Source organism: Humulus lupulus, chromosome 6 (assembly GCF_963169125.1).
Source record: "Humulus lupulus chromosome 6, drHumLupu1.1, whole genome shotgun sequence".
Classification (NCBI taxonomy): domain Eukaryota; kingdom Viridiplantae; phylum Streptophyta; class Magnoliopsida; order Rosales; family Cannabaceae; genus Humulus; species Humulus lupulus.
This window is the reverse complement of record NC_084798.1, coordinates 79,492,831-79,511,086: the sequence shown is the minus strand read 5'-3', so window position 1 is coordinate 79,511,086 and position 18,256 is coordinate 79,492,831. Positions and strand designations below refer to the sequence as shown.

The 18,256-nt window shown below is 39.2% G+C and overlaps 2 protein-coding genes across 3 annotated transcripts; both read left to right on the top strand.

Moving 5' to 3' along the window:
- Positions 1 to 6,456: 6,456 nt before the first annotated feature.
- On the top strand, positions 6,457 to 10,198 carry LOC133785243 (uncharacterized). Its single transcript, XM_062224494.1, has 6 exons — positions 6,457 to 6,578; positions 6,649 to 6,766; positions 6,834 to 6,974; positions 8,414 to 8,647; positions 9,650 to 9,722; positions 9,963 to 10,198. The coding sequence occupies exons 1-5, from the start codon at positions 6,457 to 6,459 to the stop codon at positions 9,650 to 9,652; spliced, it is 618 nt and encodes a 205-aa protein (XP_062080478.1). The 3' UTR covers positions 9,653 to 9,722; positions 9,963 to 10,198.
- A 269-nt stretch (positions 10,199 to 10,467) lies between these two features.
- Positions 10,468 to 14,938, top strand: LOC133782310 (calcium-dependent protein kinase 1-like). 2 transcript variants are annotated; one of them, XM_062221563.1, is made up of 6 exons: positions 11,412 to 12,403; positions 12,520 to 12,672; positions 12,941 to 13,056; positions 13,183 to 13,350; positions 14,236 to 14,460; positions 14,854 to 14,938. In XM_062221563.1, the coding sequence occupies exons 1-6, from the start codon at positions 12,313 to 12,315 to the stop codon at positions 14,899 to 14,901; spliced, it is 801 nt and encodes a 266-aa protein (XP_062077547.1). In that variant the 5' UTR covers positions 11,412 to 12,312; the 3' UTR covers positions 14,902 to 14,938. The 2 variants fall into 2 exon arrangements, with proteins under 2 accessions (XP_062077548.1, XP_062077547.1); XM_062221564.1 differs by lacking the exons at positions 11,412 to 12,403; positions 12,520 to 12,672; positions 12,941 to 13,056 and adding exons at positions 10,468 to 10,650; positions 10,747 to 10,845.
- The last annotated feature ends 3,318 nt before the right edge of the window (positions 14,939 to 18,256 follow it).

The following is an 18,256-nucleotide window of genomic DNA, read 5'->3' as shown; positions in this document are numbered from 1 at the left end:
GACCCAATCAAATCTATTCGCCACACTGTAAAAGGCCACGGACTTTGCATCTGTTTTAATTCATTTGGAGCCGCTCGTGGAATTTTCGAGAACCTTTGACATTTATCGCATCTTCGTACAAACTCCATTTATCGCATCTTTCCTCAGAATCTTCTTTGCCAAACTCTGCCCCCCAACGTGATCCCCGCAGAAGCCTTCATGCACCTCTTTCATGAGTTCCTTAGCTTTTTCTGGTGTAACGCATCTGAGTAATGGCATTGAATATCCTCTTCGGTACATAACACCATCGACCAATATGTATATAGCCGCTCTCCTTTGTAGAGTTCAGGCTTTGTTTCTATCTGCTGGTAGCACACCGTTCGTCAGATACTCCAAGTAAGGTGCCATCCATGTATCCTCCATTTGAATCTCCATATTGGTCTCGACCGCTTGTATGCTTGGCTCACTCAGTCTATCTACTAGCACAATGTTCAAAGTGTCAGCATCCTTTGCGCTCGCGAGTTTTGCTAAGGCATCTGCATTTGAATTTTGATCCCACGGAATTTGCTGGAGGGTGTACTCCGTGAATTGGGCTAGCAGATCTTTTGTTTTATTCAAGTAGGCCACCATTTTTAAACCTCGCGCTTGATATTCCCCTAGAACCTGGTTCACGACCAGCTGTGAGTCACTATAAATATCAAGCGTCTTTATGCTCATATCTTTTTCCATTCTCAATCCAGCGAGGAGCGCTTCGTATTCGGCGTCATTATTTGACGCGGTGAAGTCGAACCTGATGGCACAGTGAAATCGATGCCCTTCCAGCGTTATCAATATCACTCCCGTTCCTGCGTGGGATTCGTTGGATGACCCATCCGTGAATAACTTCCACGAAGGAGTTTTCTCTTGAGGCCCAGGCGCATTCGGCGATTCACACTGCTCGCTCTCTGGGAGTTCTGTGAATTCTGCAACAAGATCGGCTAAGACTTGTCCCTTTACTGCTGCTCATGGTGAATAAGTTATATCGAACTGCCCTAGTTCTACTGCCCATTTTAATAATCGCCCAGCCACCTCTGGTTTTTGGAGGACTTGCCGCAGGGGCTGGTCAGTTAAAACCGTGATAGGATGGGCTTGGAAGTAAGGGCGCAGCTTCCTAGAGGCCAGGATTAAGCAATATGCTATCCTCTCGATTGGTGGATATCTCAGTTCTGCTCCAATCAGCCTTTTGCTTACATAGTAGACCACTTTCTGTACGCATTCTTCTTCTCGTACTAGCACCGCGCTCGCAGAAACTTCTGTAATCGCCAAGTAAATAAACAAAGTTTCTCCTCTATTGGCTTTGATAAGATGGGAGGTCATTCCATATGAGCTTTCAAGGCCTGGAATGCCTGCTCGCAGTCTCCTGTCCATTCAAACTTCTTATTTCCCCTAAGTAGATTGAAAAAAGGGATGCATTTTTCTGTTGATTACGAAATAAATCTACTTAGGGCTGCGATTCTCTCGGTTAAACTTTGTACATCTTTGATCCTTTCTGGCGATTTCATGTCGATCGGGGCTTTTATCTTGTCGGGGTTGGCCTCGATTCCTCTTGAATTTACAATGAACCCCAAAAACTTCCCTGATTCAACTCCGAAGGAACATTTGGGGGATTTAACTTCATTTGGTATTTGTTCAATACATCAAAGCACTCTTGTAAATCCCTTACATGTCCTTCTGCCTTTCTAGACTTTACCAGCATGTCATCCACGTATACCTCCATGTTTACTCCGATCAGCTCCTTAAACATGTGGTTGACTAGCCGTTGGTAAGTCGCACCTGCGTTTTTCAGTCCGAAGGGCATGACTTTGTAAAAGTATAAGCCTGTATCGGTCTGAAAGCTGGTGTGATCCTCGTCGGGGGGATGCATGCTAATCTGGTTGTAGCCCAAATAGGCATCCATGAACGAGAGGATCTCGTGTCCTGCAGTATCATCGACCAGCTGGTCGATTCTTGGGAGTGGGAAGCAGTCTTTTGGGCAGGCTTTATTGAGGTCTATGAAATCCACGCAGGTTCGCCATTTTCCGTTAGGCTTGGGAACCAGCACTGGATCGGAGACCCACGATGGATAAAATGCCACCCTGATGAACCCATTCTCCTTTAATTTTTCAACTTCTTCCTTTAAGGCTAGCGATCTATCCTTATCGAACAGCCTTCTCTTTTGTTGCACGGGTGGAAAAGTCTTGTCTATATTCAGGACATGGCTGATAACTACAGGATCTATCCCAGCCATGTCTTTGTGTAACCAGGAAAAAACCCCCTGGTTCTTCCGCAAAAATTCCACCAGTGCATGCTTTGTGGTGGGCTCCAGGTTTATCCCGACCTTTACAACTCTGGTCGGGTCTTTTTCGTCGAGTTGGACCTCTTCCAGGTCCTCGATGGGTCCAACGTTTTCTTCAAAACCCCCAAAGCGAGGATCTAAGTCTCTATCCTCACTTTGGGCAACACCCTATTTGGTGACTTCATCACCGGATTGGGCTTATGTATCTACTGCCATCTGCAACCTATCCGAGGTAGTGCTCTTTGATGTTCCTTTTTTCGCCTTCGTTACTGAGGCGTTATAGCACTCCCTAGCTTCCCTCTGGTTTCCCAACATGCTTCCTACTCCTGCGTCCATTGGGAACTTCATGGCTAAGTGCCACATAGAGATGACGGCCCGTAGATCAACTAGTATAGGCCTTCCAATGACGGCATTGTACGCTGAAGGACAATCGACCACTACAAAAGTGGCGAGTAATGTCCTTGTTGCAGGCGTTGTACCTATCGTCACTGGTAGTCTGATTAATCTGGCGGGGGCGAGTCCTTCACTAGAGAAGCCGTTTGGTTGCAGGGCTCCAGGTCCTTAACGGACAGCTTCATCCGTTCCAGCGAAGACTTACACAGGATTTCACCGAACATCCTGTATCGACCAACACCCTTTTCACCATCATATTGGCCATTTGGATATCCACGACCAGCGGATCGGAATGTGGGAACCGAACGTGTTGGGCATCACCATCAGAGAAGGTTATTTCGCCCTCGTCTGACCGAGCCTTTTTTGGTGCACAGTCCTCAACAGTCATCATCTCGATGTCCTGGTCGTGGCGCAGGGTCCGAGCATATCGTTCCCTGGCCTTTCCGCTATTTCCCGCGAGGTGCGGGCCTCCACAGATGGTTAAGAGAGTGCCAGTCACGGGGGCAGGCTGTAAGGGTGGCGAACATTGGCGCATGGGAGCCTGCTCGTTGCTACCTGGAGCTTCTCGTTGGGAATTTCTCGAGGCCCGTACGTATCTCCTCAAGTGTCCTTGTCTAATAAGGAACTCGATTTCGTCTTTCAGCTGGTTGCATTCGTTGGTGTCATGTCTGTAGTCATTATGGTAACGACAGAACTTGGTAGTGTCCCTCTTCGAAATATCCTTTCGAATGGGGCCAGGTTTTTTATAAGGCACATTAGAGCTTGTGGCCTGATAAACCTCTCCCCGAGACTCAACGAGGGCAGTGTAGTTAGTGAACCGAGGTTCATAACGGTTACCCTTCGCTCGTTTATTGTCGGAGGTGGAAGGTTCATTATACGGCCGTTTTCCACCATTCTTGCCATTGCCGCTGCCGTTCCCGTTGCCTTTGCCGATAGGTTTGGACCCATTGGTGGCTTTGGCGGGCTCGGCTGCTTTCTTATCCTTGCCAGAAGGCTTTCCATCGTCGGCAATGGCATCTTCGAGCTTGATATAACGATCAGCCCGGTCCAAGAATTCCTAGGTAGTTCTAACTCCTTCCTTTCGGAGGCTTTTCCAGAGGGGGGAGCGACGCCTAACCCCTGCGGTTATGGCCATCATTTTGCCTTCGTCCCCCACCATTTTTGCTCCAGGCGCTGCTCGCATAAAGCGCTGGATGTAGTCCTTCACTGATTCTCCATCCTGCTGGCGAATTTCCACCAGCTGGTTTGCTTCGGTCGGATGCACACGACCTGCATAGAATTGTCCGTAGAACTCCCTTACGAACATTTCCCAGGAAACTATGCTTGAGGGAGGGAACTTAAAAGACCACTCCTGCGCGGCCTCAGAAAGTGTTGCAGGGAAGATCCTGCACCAAGCGTCTTCGGACACTTTCTGAATGTCCATTTGTATTTCAAACTTATTGACATGAGACACTGGGTCTCCGTACCCGCCAAAGTTTGGAAGTGTAGGCATTTTGAACTTGCTTGGAGTTTCTGCATTAGCTATCCTCTGTACGAAAGGAGTGCCTTTCCTCCTATCATGGTCGATATAAGATGTCCTTCCCCCGACCAGCTGTTGCACTGCCTGGTTGAGGGCATCTATCTGGGCCTGTACAGTAGCAGGAATCGTTGTAGCCTCTGTTGCTGGGGGGACGTTCTCGCCATGCCGCTTGCGGCGATCGTTGAGTACGTCTTGCAAATCCTCGTCTCTTCTCCGCTGCTCGCTACCCCCGAGCCGATTGAAGACATTATTTTTCCTGGGCTGCCCCCCAGCATCCCGTCTATTGGGTTGGTCATCTTGAGGTACCTGGCTCCTGCCTTTACCTCTTTCTTCATTCCTTCGGCCAGCGTTTCCCTTGCCTGAGTCGGCCTCATTATATCCATGGCCATCTCTGAACCTTGATTGGCTATGGTGGGATTGACTGTTCCCTCGATTTCCATCCCTGGCTAAAACGTCCCGAGCATTAGAGGGTGGCCTGCGTTGGTCGTTATGTCCCTGGGCATTATCATGCCGTGGGGGACCCCGGACCGCAGAGCCTAACTCTGAGTTCCTCCTGTCACCAGGAGGATACTGACCTCTATTCGGTAGGTTTGGCTCATCGCCCCTACGGCGTCTAGGACTACGAGGCTGACGCTCGACCCTATTCTGCCTCTGTTGCGGGGGATTTCCGCGACCAGCCTGGGATGGAGGCTGTGCCTCAGGGCCCATCGGGACATCGTCATGGGGCACCTGAGGCTGCTCGGGCCTTTGTGGACTCGAGGGCTGGATTGGTGGGCTAGGATTTGGACCCCTCTGGGGTGGCCCATTGACAGGTTGGTCAAGCTGCGAAACAGGTGCGGCCTGATTCCTAGCTAGTTGCAAGGCTGCCTCGAGGGCTGCCATGGATTCGCTCTGGCGGCGGTCCATCTCCGCCTGCCTTTCGCTTAACTCCGCGCGCTGCCGCTCAATCTCCTGCTGTTGCCGTGCCATAACCTCGGTAGCTGTCTCTTGACTGGCTTTCAGATTAGCCAGCTCTTCTTGCAGCGCTCCCAGAGTACTCTTCAGCGTCGCATCATCCATTTCTTCCTCCTCAAAATCTAAATGTGGCTCATCCTCAGCCACGCTTGCAGGGGGAGGAGGAGGTGGGTTTAACGGTTCAGCGGCGGCCACCTGTCCAGCTTTCCTTGCAGTTTTCGCCATTGGTTTTCTCAACAATGATAAATCAAGCTCTCAATGAAAGCACCAAAATGTTGACCCAGATTTTGGCCAACTGACACGGAGTCAGAATATGCTTGATGTGAATTAATGCGTTGAGAAGAACGTAATGACAAAAATAATAAGAACACGATATTTTATAATGGTTCGACCCCAAGATCTGGTAATGACCTACGTCCACTTAGATTGTTATTGATGTGTGAATCAAAGGAGTGATCAAAGAACAAGGGTTCAATGAGTTTCACCAACCTCTGAAGAACAATACAATATTTCAAATAGAATTACACTAGTTTCAAGTAATTCGAAAGCCAAAAGTCCCTCCCTTGAGCTATCTTTCCCTATTTATAGGCTCAAAGGGGGATTACACAAGATTGTTACAGATATTCCCTCCTGAATAATCGGATACTCAGGAGAATGCGTGAGTTAAATTCGGGATTTACAAAGATCTTTAAAGTAATATTACATTGTATCTGGAACCATCGATCAGACTGGTCGCAGGTAAGAATGGGCTGCTGACTGTTTCTAATACGTCTTCTGGTCTATACACTAACAGAGTTCCTCCAGGTGTCAGCTGCCATGTCATCAATTCCAATTTTTTGGATAACAAATATAATCAAATTTTATTTATAAAATAAGTAAATAAAAAAAATACAATCTCTTTCTCCAAACCGATCCCCAAATCTCTTTCTCTCTCCCTCCATAACCGATCCCTTTCTCCCTTTCTCTTTCGTTTGCTCTCTGCCAACCCCGAACAGATACCCACCGATTGTCGTCGCCGTTCAAGCACCGTTCCCATTTCTCTATAGCTTGGCGCCAACCTTCTACCTTGCCTTTTCCCCCTTGCTTGGTGCCAAGAAATTTTGGGCATTTGATAAATAAAATGGGTAAACTTAGTATTGGTAGTGTGTAGCTAGTTTATAAATTTTTAGGTACAAATATACCAAAAAAAAATGTTCTTGAAAAGCATAAGAAGTGAGTAAAATCAGAGAAAAAAATAGGAGGCAGAGAAGAGCAACACACGGAAGATTTTGAAAAAAAATTATCAATAGGTGAACCCATGGCCGAAGATGGTAGCCATGGCACCTCCGCCTCTGATTTCTCAACAACCATCGTTAATTTGCTTCATAAATTTCTCGCCGTTCAGCAGCGTCGGATCGAAGCCTATTCCAACCTCAAAAGGTTTATCTTTCCTTCTGCGCTTACCATTTTTTTTCTTTCTGCATCTCATTTTTCGTTCCTTTTTTTGAAGAAGAGATTTCTTTGATACAGGGGATTTTGGGAGTATATGCTTTCGGGAAATGAATTGGCCTATCAACAGCTTTGCAGTGACATTACACTGGAGTTCAATAACTGCTCTAAACAAATTGGTATCCATATTCACATCCCAAATTTTGAAATTCACATATAAATATATGTTTATATTCTGTATTTAAGTTTGTGAAGCGGGTTTCTGTGTTTTTTCGAGTTCAAGTCATTGAAATGGAGTCCCTATTTCAGAATTATGAGTACGATCGAGTTAATTTAGCTAAGCTTTTGAGATCTGTTCAAGAACAGGAAAAGCAGAAACTGAATTTGGTAACCAATGCCTCTTTTATTTTTCTTTTTTGCCACTATTATAATACACTCTAAAAATTGCTTGGCTATTTTCTTTGTGGATTTATATCTTAGAACTCTAATACAAGCCTTCCCTTTTCTTATTCTGCCATTTTGAATGTTTTGAAGTTTCGTTTAGAGAGCCATATTGTTTTGCATTATGGTTTTGCCTTTGTATAGGTCCCTTTTCCTTATTATTTATTCCCAGTGTATGTGTGACACCAAGGCTCCGTTTACTAATTTAAATGAAAATAATTATCGAAGATGATAATCATTGGAAAGAATAGTTTAAGTAAAAGCCCTTCTTGGACAAGAGCAAGGTGCATGCATATTTGATCTTTTTAAAAAGCCTTCTTATGGCTTAAAATAATTTAAAGCTAATAGTCTCAAGTCAAGTGCCAATTAGAAATTTTTGTATGATTCTCTAATGAGATGTATAGTTGATTTACCTGATAGATCATTGGAAATGGACATTTGTTAAGACTCTTATTTTTTCTTTTTCCCAAAAAGCATGCTGAATAGTAAAATTCAATCTGCCAATTATGAGTTATGTGGATGATTTTGTGACAGAAAGGATTCTTTACAAAGGTTGTTGATTTAAAAGCTGAAAGCTTGTTTATTAGTTACTATAGAGAGATTACTGATAAGTTGCTGATCATTCTATGTGCTTGAGAAGCAGATTATGGAGCAACTCTAGCATTTAAGAAATCATGTTCCTAATGTTATTGATGAAATTAAGTCAATCTAGTTGTCCATACGTGAAGAATTTTTTTGCATTGAATAGTTTATTGAGGAAAAACGAGAGTAACAAAAGACCAATATAATAAGCATGAAGGTGTTTTCTTATTTCTACTCATGAGGGGTACCTTTGGTTTGTATTGTTCAATCCAATATCTGGTAAATCAAATCAGTAAAAAGATTTTTTACTTTTGTTGATATTGGATAGTCAAAAGTCCTTTCTCTTAGTTTGAATCATTTAGCTGAGTTTCCTTGGGGACCGTAAGTTCCTGTAAGATAATGATTTGGAAGCAACATGGAAAAATTGTGTAACAATAGAGATGACTAACCATAAACGATCTCTAAACTGCTTAGACAGTAGACATACATAAATTTACAGTTATTTCAATGATTATTTTTCCTTTTCTGCTAGGATTGTTCTTTTTATTTCACGAGTTTAAGTAAAAGCTATTGTTCTCTTTAAAAAAATGTCATGTTTACAGAGGATAATTATTGATCTTATGGCTGTAGCAGAGTGATTTCTTTTGCATTTTCAATTCTTTAAGATGACTCTGCACTCATCAACCAGACTTCTAGAATAATAACCTTGTATGCAAATGGAATCTCATATGTTGTTTCTTGTAACTCAATTTTTCCAGAATTTACTCTTGCCCGGCTAACATTAAATTATTTTACTTTTAAAGACGGTCACATTACAGGTACTGAAGAAGGCTGGTCGGCCATCAGAACGTTTGGTGAGCCATGCGGATTGCAAATTTGAGAAACCAATGGAGCATGAGTGTGTGCATGTCCATGAGATTACAGAAGCTGGTGGGACTGAAGAGGCAGAAGCAGATGCTATGTATGATAAAGAACTAAAGGAGGCCATTAGAGGAGTACAGGATGCTGTGACTACTATAAACGAGCATTTGGAAGAGGTCAGATATGAAATTGTGGCCCTTGAATCTGAATGAGTTAATTTCATATTTTGATTGCTTAAGGAGATAGTCTCATAGTTGCCAAACCAGCCCTGCAAAAATGTAACAGCTAGAAAAACATATAATTTGCTAATAACTATAAAGATGGTATTATTTTTGTGACGGTTTTGTCGTTCCCTATCCCATATTTGCTGTTTTACATGGTTCTCTGTAGCTCCCACTGTAAACAGCCCAAATTTCCGTTCAATTGATTTATGAAATGGATGAGTAGGTTTGAATGGTGGGATAAGCATGGGTTTGGATCCAATGGTTTTTGGCAAAAACGAAGAGAAATTGTCGTGGGTCTATTTTATACTTTAGTTCAATTTATGCGACTATTCTTTTATACCTAAATAAATAGCCTTAGTATGTCATTTTTTGCACTTGTTATACCCATAAATTATACTAATAATTCTAGACTGACTAGCTTTAGTTAGATTGCATGTAAATTTTTATGACAAGAGTATTCAATTTGACAATATGAGTGGATATACCTGTATATATGACATAATCATTTTTTTAAAACACAAACACACTCTTATACTTTGCTTATTGTAGTTTTATGCGTAGTCTCTACTAAAAATTTATAATATTTGTAAGATATAACACTTAATAATGTCATCATTGGCACATACAATAAGTGAGTAATACTATAAATAAATCTATTTTGTGATAATATTAATTAGTAATGATATATGCACTATAGTAGTAATTTTAATATAACAATTATCATTTTAAATAAATAAATGTGATTGGTAGTGGTTGTAAGCTAAGCATTTATTTTCGTCAATTTTCTTTTCCAAAACCCCTCATTTATATGGGCGGGTTGTTCTGTACAGAGACAATATCATATTTATAATTTTTAGTCATTATATTTTGGATTTGTTTTTTGCTCAATCTCAAGATGAAGCTTAGCTCAAAGCCTCACTTTGAATCTCTCTAAATTTGTCTTATTTAGTCCAGTAAACAAACTCGTGACACATCATTGGCACTATAGTGATGGACAAAAACAAGCAGTTGATTATTTTCTCTTTGGGTAAGCTATAATTCTCTCTCACTGTCTATAATTTTGTGGATTTTAATTATTAGCATATTTATTCAATTGATCTTTCTTGTTTACATATGCAATCGATGTGTTTGTGAAAAATTCCCTGAGGGTAGCTAGCATAGTGAAATCTACATATATGTTTGTTTCCATAATGCACTCGATGTGTTGAATGTTAAAAACCTATGTTTTTTAATTTTTTATTTATTTTGTCTTATATAATTTTTTCAGCAATTTGATGCTGGTGGAAAACTATTGCATAAATTGGATACTAAGCTTGCAGTTAGCTCTTATGGGGAGGGTGAACTCGCCAGCCTTATTCAAATGTAAGGTTATATCAAACCTCGTTAGTTTATTAATAATCAAAACAAACTATGTGAAGTTTTGAAGAAAGAGAAAGAGAAAATTGATTAGACAAATGGCCATCCTTGTAGAGATAAAAGGATATGAGTGTTCTTTGGACACAATACTAGTTTCATTTTTGGAGAACAAAAGCATTCTGCAAAGGTTTTCTTTCCCCAAATACCAACAAGAAATCGTAAATATTAATGATTGAATGTCATATTTGTTTATTTATTTTTCATATAATGAGCTTACTTTTGTCACATTATCTATAGATTATACATTAAACAACCTCCATCAACAGTCTCTTGATATGATGATGAGGTGGAATGGGCAGAATACAAAATCAAAGAAACTAATATGTTTACTGTAGACAAATATCAATAGGTGAGGTTTTCCAACACTTCAGAGCTGTAGATTTCACTTTATAATTTGGTGCTTTTCCATGGAGATATAGCTTATAGCATATTTATTTTATCGCTAGCATAGTATGGGAGTTTGAGTTTCTGCATTTTCCCTCTTGTCATGTATGGTTTTAACCCATGATGAGGGTAGCTCCATAGTTTGCTACCTTGAGGTTTGGATTTTTAACCCATCAATTCCTTCTAAAGATTTCATTGTCTAGAAAATGTGTAGATTGTCTTGAACTTCTTAATTTTACTTTGATATGCAGAAGCATGATGGTTATCCATCAGGGTCAATGGTTGACTTTGCAAGCGACATAGATGGGTCTCCGATTTTAGCTGTTAGTAGCTTGGCGTTTCATTCAAAGGTTTCCCTTCTCACTTTGAATGTTTGATTATTTTATTTCTTTAAATTTGAGTAACTTTAAAGCGGCACTCTACGATGATTAGTTTTTTATGAAATTGCAAGAGCATGTTTTGTACAGTCACCTGAAGCGTATGTGGATTCTAATTAGAGGAAATAGTCTAAATAAAATAGTTTATTATTCAAAATGTAAAAAGTGCAAATAACTGTGGCCAAAATTATTTATAGAACATAACTGTAAAATTCTCTTTTTGGATATTGTGTAGTCTTGGTATCTGCCATTTTGGTTTCATTTTTTTTGTGCTAGTGAATTCATCCAAGACTAGCTTCCACATATTACCATGGTATAAAGCAGTTTAAATAGACAGGGCAAATGTATGGCTAATTATTTTAGCAAAATCATAATAAGGTTAGAAAGTTTAGATATCACATTGCAGGTAGGAGGTTCAGAGTATGGCCAATTATTTTAGCAAAATCATAAGAATTTTTATTCTTTGTTTTACATGCATTCCTCGTTTGATTTAAAGTTTAAAAAATGCGAGTTTTATTGATATTCTCATTACTCAAGAATGAGAAAAAAATTCATAAATGGTTGACTTACAATTCCCTTACCTTGATTAATATTTTCATGGCTTTGTGAGAAAGCTTTCTGCCTCACAGGTATTTCTTAGAAGTAACTATCCTTTACTTATTCCTCTCGAGACAAGTTTATATCAAAGACCAATCAATTTTACATTTGGTTCTTTTTTTTTTTTTTGGAAGTTTCTGTGTTGTGGTGGCTTCTGTTTTGGGCAATTGGGAAAGTGAAATTTAGTATCCCTCATTTGAATACAATTATTTTTCTACTTGTGTAGACTGTGGAGAGTAGATTTTGATTTATGGCATATCAGGTTATTACTACCATACCATCAACTTGGCAGATGTTGATAATTTTGGGATAATGGTTTAATTTTTAAAATGATATATGTGAGCTATACAATGGTAAATGTAGTTTGATTTTCAAAATATGTGTATGTGTTACTGCTGATGAGGCTACTATTGCTGAAATATCTTATCCAAATGTTTCTTGTGTGTAGTTAATTTAGTAATACTTTGAATTGAGATGTCATGTTTTATTATGTATAGTGGTGGAGGAGATTAAAGAATGTTTCATTGTAGAAATACCCAACTAGCTTTAGAAGATTTTTTAGTCTTTTAACAAGCACCATTCTAAAGAGTAGTTGGACATGAGCTTGTGCTTAGATGAGTTTTTGTTGACCCTCTAGTGTCATCTGTGGTCTTTAAGCATTCCTCTATGAATTGTATATTTGATCAATTTCCCAGTTTAAAACTCAGTTCCCTTTTTCACTTTGATTAGTTTGACTCTTTTATTTTTATTTTTATGGATGACTTTGAATATCTTCTAAGTAACTAGTAAGTATATTTTGAATATCTTCGAATGAGTAAAGGAGTATGGTTTGTGAGAAACTAGATGTGCTTAGATAATACTATTCCCACCATGTGTTGGAGTGCTGGAGTGATTCTTTACATTCTGTTAAGTGGAGTGCCTCCATTTTGGGCTGGTAGGATTTTTAAAGATGCTTCTTGTTAGTCATTGTTGTATTTAGTATTTGTGTTTCTATTTGTGTCTTTGTATGTGTATTTTGTGACCTTTTTTCTTTCCCCTTGGTCTCAATAGAGAGTGAGCAAGGGATATTTGAAGAAGTATTACATGGTGACCTAGACTTTTCAACAGACCCATGGCCTAGTATCTCTGAAGGTGCCAAAGATTTAGTAAGGAAAATGCTTATTCGAGATCCCAAAAGGCGGATATCTGCACATGATGTTTTGTGTGAGTTTCTGTCACTGGTTTGCTTTCATAATTACAATTTTTGTGTTTGACTTGTGTTGCTACTGAAATTAAAGGGTTGCAATTATTGTTGAGCAAAGCTTTTTGGAAAAGCATCTGTTATTCATTTCAGCTGCTTTATAAATAATTATTCTCATCATTTTTGTTCAACAATTGTCATAATTTTTTGCTTATGTATAATTCTATATCAAGGAGTTCTTAGGCACATCATTCTATTTGCACTGATGACCTTTGTTTATATGTCTCGCAGGCCATCCCTGGGTTCAAGTTGGTGGTGTGGCTCTTGACAAGCCTCTCGATTCTGCAATATTAAGTCGATTGAAGCAATTCTCTGAAATGAACAAGCTCAAGAAAATGGCTATTAGAGTAAGTCACTTTATGTATTAAATAAGTGAATGGTTTGAAGCCAAATAATTGATAGTCATATACCTAAATTAAATTAATAGATGACTTGTAATTATTCAACTCATTTCTTTCCCCTTTTTTTGGCAGGTAATTGCAGAGAGCTTATCTGAAGAAGAAATTGCTGGCCTAAAAGAAATGTTCAAAATGATAGACACTGACAATAGTGGTCAAATCACTTTGGAAGAACTTAGGGCTAGTTTGAAAAGATTTGGAGATAATCTTAAGGAATCTGAAATTTATGATTTAATGCAAGCAGTAAGTTCATATATGTTTAAAGATGATTCTATGCACCTAAACTATTATAAATGGGATATCCTTGTTCTTTTTATTAAGATTCCAAATGAAGAGGCTGAAAAAACTATGCTTCTCCCAGAGCTAAGTATATATTAAAAGATGATTCTAAACACCTAAACTATTGAGAAGCTCTCCTTTTGGTACCCTAAACGTCAGAATATATTGTTTTTTTCTTTAAAACTTTTCCACTTTAGCCCCTGAACACACATGTTGTTAGATTTAATTTAAGGGCGCAGCTGTAATTTCATACAGAACTTAATATTTAGTATTGATCTCTAAGCCTTTTAAAAGTGTCATTTTATATTTTACAATTAATGTTAATAAGGACTATTGGGAACACTTTTAAAAATTTTAGGATCACAATGAAAATATTTAAATCTAGGACTAAAAAATATTTTCCCTGTAGTTTGGATCGATATGCTAGTATATCATGGCATAGATTTTTAAGATTAGATATACACTAGTATGGACTATGGGTTGCCTTTTTAGTTCCTTTTTCCTTATAATGGTCTCTGGGCTTTGTATGGTTTCAACTTTAAACCAAGCACCAAGAGGTTGAAAATTTGTTCAATCTTGATTATATATGTTTTTTTTTATATAAAAAATCCTTATATGTGACAATTTGCTTTACTCTTGTTCTATTTCTAAATTACTTCAAAAGATATTTCACCTTTGGTGACAAATCTCAACAGGAAATCATTGAAATTGAAATATTATTCTTTCATCATAAGCAATGAGATTACTCACCTTTTAATATGCTATTCTCTTCTTAAATTATGGTGATCACTCAAGGATATGATAGAGAACATTAGATATTCTTAGTTTAACTTATTTACTGATTTTCAGACAGATGTAGATAACAGTGGAACAATTGATTATGGAGAGTTTGTAGCAGCCACTTTGCATTTAAACAAAATTGAGAGAGAAGATCATTTGTTCGCGGCATTTTCCTACTTCGATAAAGATGGAAGTGGCTACATTACTCAAGATGAGCTTCAACATGCTTGTGAGGAGTTTGGTGTAGAGGACGTCTGGCAAGAAGAAATGATGCAAGAAGTTGATCAGGATAATGTGAGTATTTCTCTGATGATTATTCTGTTACTGCACCAATTGAATGGCTGCAAATTAAAATTCAGAGATTTAAAGAGTTGTTTTCCTTGCATAGGGCATATGATCATTCAAATTTTATTTTGAGCCATTAGTTGTTTTGTTTTGCAAATATCAAGATGGACTCATTAGAATTTAAGATCTTGTTTCTGTGGTTGAATTTACTTTTTCTTGAATTGCTACTGCTAATGTGAATTTGGCTTAAACATCTTACTGTCTACTAAAATGAAACCTGCATTCTTTCAAGACTTGCATTTGTTTTCTATGATTCATGGTTGAATTCGATATGGCTATCACTTCTATTTGTTTCATCTCCAAGACCTTACTGTTTCTCCCACATTTTTTTTCTCCGTGCAGGATGGGCGCATAGATTATAACGAGTTCGTGGCGATGATGCAGAAATGAACTATTGGTGTTGAAAGTAGTAACTTTTCACTATGTTTAATATCTAAGACTCCTTGAATACTTAAAGAACATTTTGTTGTTGATGACAGTGTTGAATGTTTTAAACTAATTTGTGGATTGTTAATACAATGTTGAATGTTTTTACTTTTTGTTATTAGAAAATTAAGTTCATTTGATGATGCTAGTATATATTAGAAAGTTAATTTTAATTATATGAAAAAAAAATTAAAATATAATGGAATAAATTAGTGTTATAATACGAAAATTGTGTTATAATATCTATTACAATAACACTTTTTATGCAAAGAATTATGTTATGCAAACTTCATTATATAACACAAATAATGTGTTATACTAAAGTGTAGTATAACACAAAAAATGTGTTATACTAAAGTGTAGTATAACACAAATTTATAAGTATTGAAATGTGTTGTATAATCGACTATAAATAACATAATTAAACACTTATCTATTTATTAAAATAACACAGAAATTGTGTTATCGTTGACAGTATAATAACAAATTTGTATAACAATGATAAAGTGTTATGTAAAGTACCCTGACCTACGATAACATAGTGGTCTTAACACATCAAAAAGTGTTATGGTATGTTTTGATAACACATTTTTGGTGTTATTAAAAGCATTTTTTCTTGTAGTGTACGTTCCTTGTCTGGCGCATGCATGGATATCTGGCTATATCCAGAGTAAGCATCCATGAATGACATGATGTCGTGACGCGCAGTGGCATCTACGAGCTGATCGATTCGAGGCAAGGGAAAGCAATCCTTGGGACATGCATTGCTGAGATCCAAATAATCAATGCAAGTTCACCACTTTCCATTGGAATTTGGAACCAATACAGGGTTGGCTATCCAATCAGGGTAGAAAGCATCTCGGATAAACTGCTTTGCCTTCAGTCTTTCGACTTCTTCTTTCAGGGCTTTCTTCCTATCATCATCCAGGAGCCTTCTTTTTTGTTGCTTCGTAGGGAAACTCTTATCTATGTTGAGTGGCATGGCTTATAATGCTCAAGTTAATCTCAACCATATCTGAGTGGGACCATGCAAACACATCTTGATTTTCTCTCAGGAAGCGAGTTAATAGCTATTTCGCATCCTCGGAGAGTTTCTATCCTATTTTCACCACCCTCGTGGTATCTTTTTTATCGAGCTTTACTTCTTCAAGCTCCTCTATCGATCTGAGATCGACCCTATCTTCTACTCTAGGGTCGATTTCTTCCTCAATTTTGAAGACAGATCCTCTCACTTCCCGGATAACAACAAGTGCCTATGCACTTGTTTGTTTCTTCCCTCTCATGGAAATGCTATAGCATTCTCGTGCGGTGAGCTGGTCTCCCTTCAACGTTCCAATACCACTAGACGTCGGGAACTTGATGGCCAAATGCCTAATGAACGACATTGCTACCAACCTAATCAGGTCTGATCTCTTGAGCAGTACGTTGTAGGCAGATAGGGTGTCCACCACTATGAACTCCATCATCTTAGTTACCGAAACTGGATAGCCTCCCAAGGTTACTGTGAGCTCGATGGATCCTGTGCTAGCTATCCCTTCTCCTGAAAATCCATACGACATCGTTGCACAGGCTTTCAAATCTCTAAGCGTGAGTCCCATCTTTTCTAGAGTGGCCTTATAAAGGATGTTAACTGAGCCTCCTTTATCTATCAAGACCTTACACACCCTTTTGTTGGCGAGCTGGAGTGTGATGACCGAAGGATCATTGGAGCTCACAGTTCAGGTTCGTAGGGAGATCTGTCTCCTGTTTTGAGCTCGTTCACATATCTCTTTTGGGCATTTCTACTCGACCAAGCAAGGTGTGGTTCTCCGGAAATGGTTACCACATCCTCCCCATTTATTGGGGGAGGTCGATCATCCTCCCTTGCTTGTGAGGTGGTATTCTGCTGGGCAGGTTGCGTAGGAGCTATTCTCTATCCAGCTAACGCTTGAGTCAGATTTCGATTTCTTATATATTGTCCAAAATACCCTCTCGAGATCAGACCTTCGATCTCAACTTTTGGTTGTGCTCTCATCGGTGGTATGCCCGACGTCCCTGTGGAATCTGCAATATTTATTGGTGTCTCTTTTTGACTTTTGATTTCGCATTGGGTCATGTCGCCTAAACGGGACCTGATTTTCATTCGCGATAAAAATGTTCTCTCAAGTTTCAGTATGCTCAGTGTAAACCATGTAAATGGAGAAATACTTATCTCATTTTTTCTTTTTCCTTCTGTCTGCCTCTGAGTTATTCCCTTCATTTTTCTTTCTTTTTGAAGGGTTGTCTCCTGAGGGTCGAGAAGTTGAGGGGGTAGCCAAAGTTGAGGCTGAGTTAACATTCGTCGTTGTAGTTATAACAGGCTGAGGGGTCAATTTTAATGATGACCTCGCCTCTTCTACATTGACGAATCTCTGAGCCCTTTTGTTAAACTCCGTTATTGTTCTTATCGATTTCCTTTGCATATCATCCCAGAGGGGACTTCCTGGAAAAATTCTAGCTCGTACTGCCATAAGGTGCCAACTATCATCAACATTACGGGCTCCAGCCATCTCAATGTTAAACCTCACCAGGTAACTTTTTAACGACTCTCCCAGCTGTTGTCTGGCATTTGTCAAGACCGAGGCTTCGGGCCTAACGCCTACCATGGCCTTGAATTGTTTCTTAAACTCTTTTGCTAATTATTCCCAAGACGAGATCGAATGCCTTCGGAACTTGTCAAACAATTTTTTTGCTGGTCCCATCAGAGTTGTTGGAAATAGCATGCATCTGAGCTTGTAACCAATGTTGTTGGCACGCATGATCATGTTAAATGTGATCAAATGGTTGTACGGGTCTGAGTTCCCGTCAAAAGGAGCTACATGTGGTATCTTGAACCCATAAGGGAATGGTGTATTTTATATATGTGGGCAAAAGTCTTGAGCTCCTCATTGGAATCGTTGGCCTTGTCTTTATTCCTTTCATCTTGAAGGAGTCTAAATGCTCTTTTGAGCTAATTAATTCTTTCCTGGACTAAGTCCACTAGAGGTTGAGTTTGCGTTACACTGATTCCTGTATACTGGCTGCATGGGCTACTTTCGGCTGTTCAAATGTGATCACAAATCGGGGTTCGAGGGGTTAGCCTACCCCCGGTTTTGATTCAGATGATTTGAAAGATAAGGATTCTCATAATTCTCAGTATTTCTTGGTTCGGTATTGTACACACTCATCGACCTACTAAGTTCCAGACTTCGGCTCATGAAGCTAACATTTTTTACTGGTTAAGAAGCTCGATGATTGAGAGGTGGTTCTTCCACTAGCCCCCTCACTTTGGTTGTTTGTGACCTCGACATGTGACTTCGTT

What these genes read in the sequence shown, in the direction of transcription:
- LOC133785243 (XM_062224494.1), top strand. Translation starts at nt 6,457, where the DNA reads ATGGCCGAAGATGGTAGCCATGGCACCTCCGCCTCTGATTTCTCAACA. An exon ending in GCCTATTCCAACCTCAAAAG is followed by an intron (nt 6,579 to 6,648) that starts GTTTATCTTTCC and finishes CTTTTTTTGAAG; the next exon opens with AAGAGATTTCTTTGATACAG. An exon ending in AAAAGCAGAAACTGAATTTG is followed by an intron (nt 6,975 to 8,413) that starts GTAACCAATGCC and finishes TTACTTTTAAAG; the next exon opens with ACGGTCACATTACAGGTACT.
- LOC133782310 (XM_062221563.1), top strand. Translation starts at nt 12,313, where the DNA reads ATGTGCTTAGATAATACTATTCCCACCATGTGTTGGAGTGCTGGAGTG. An exon ending in AGTGCCTCCATTTTGGGCTG is followed by an intron (nt 12,404 to 12,519) that starts GTAGGATTTTTA and finishes TGGTCTCAATAG; the next exon opens with AGAGTGAGCAAGGGATATTT. An exon ending in ATCTGCACATGATGTTTTGT is followed by an intron (nt 12,673 to 12,940) that starts GTGAGTTTCTGT and finishes TATGTCTCGCAG; the next exon opens with GCCATCCCTGGGTTCAAGTT.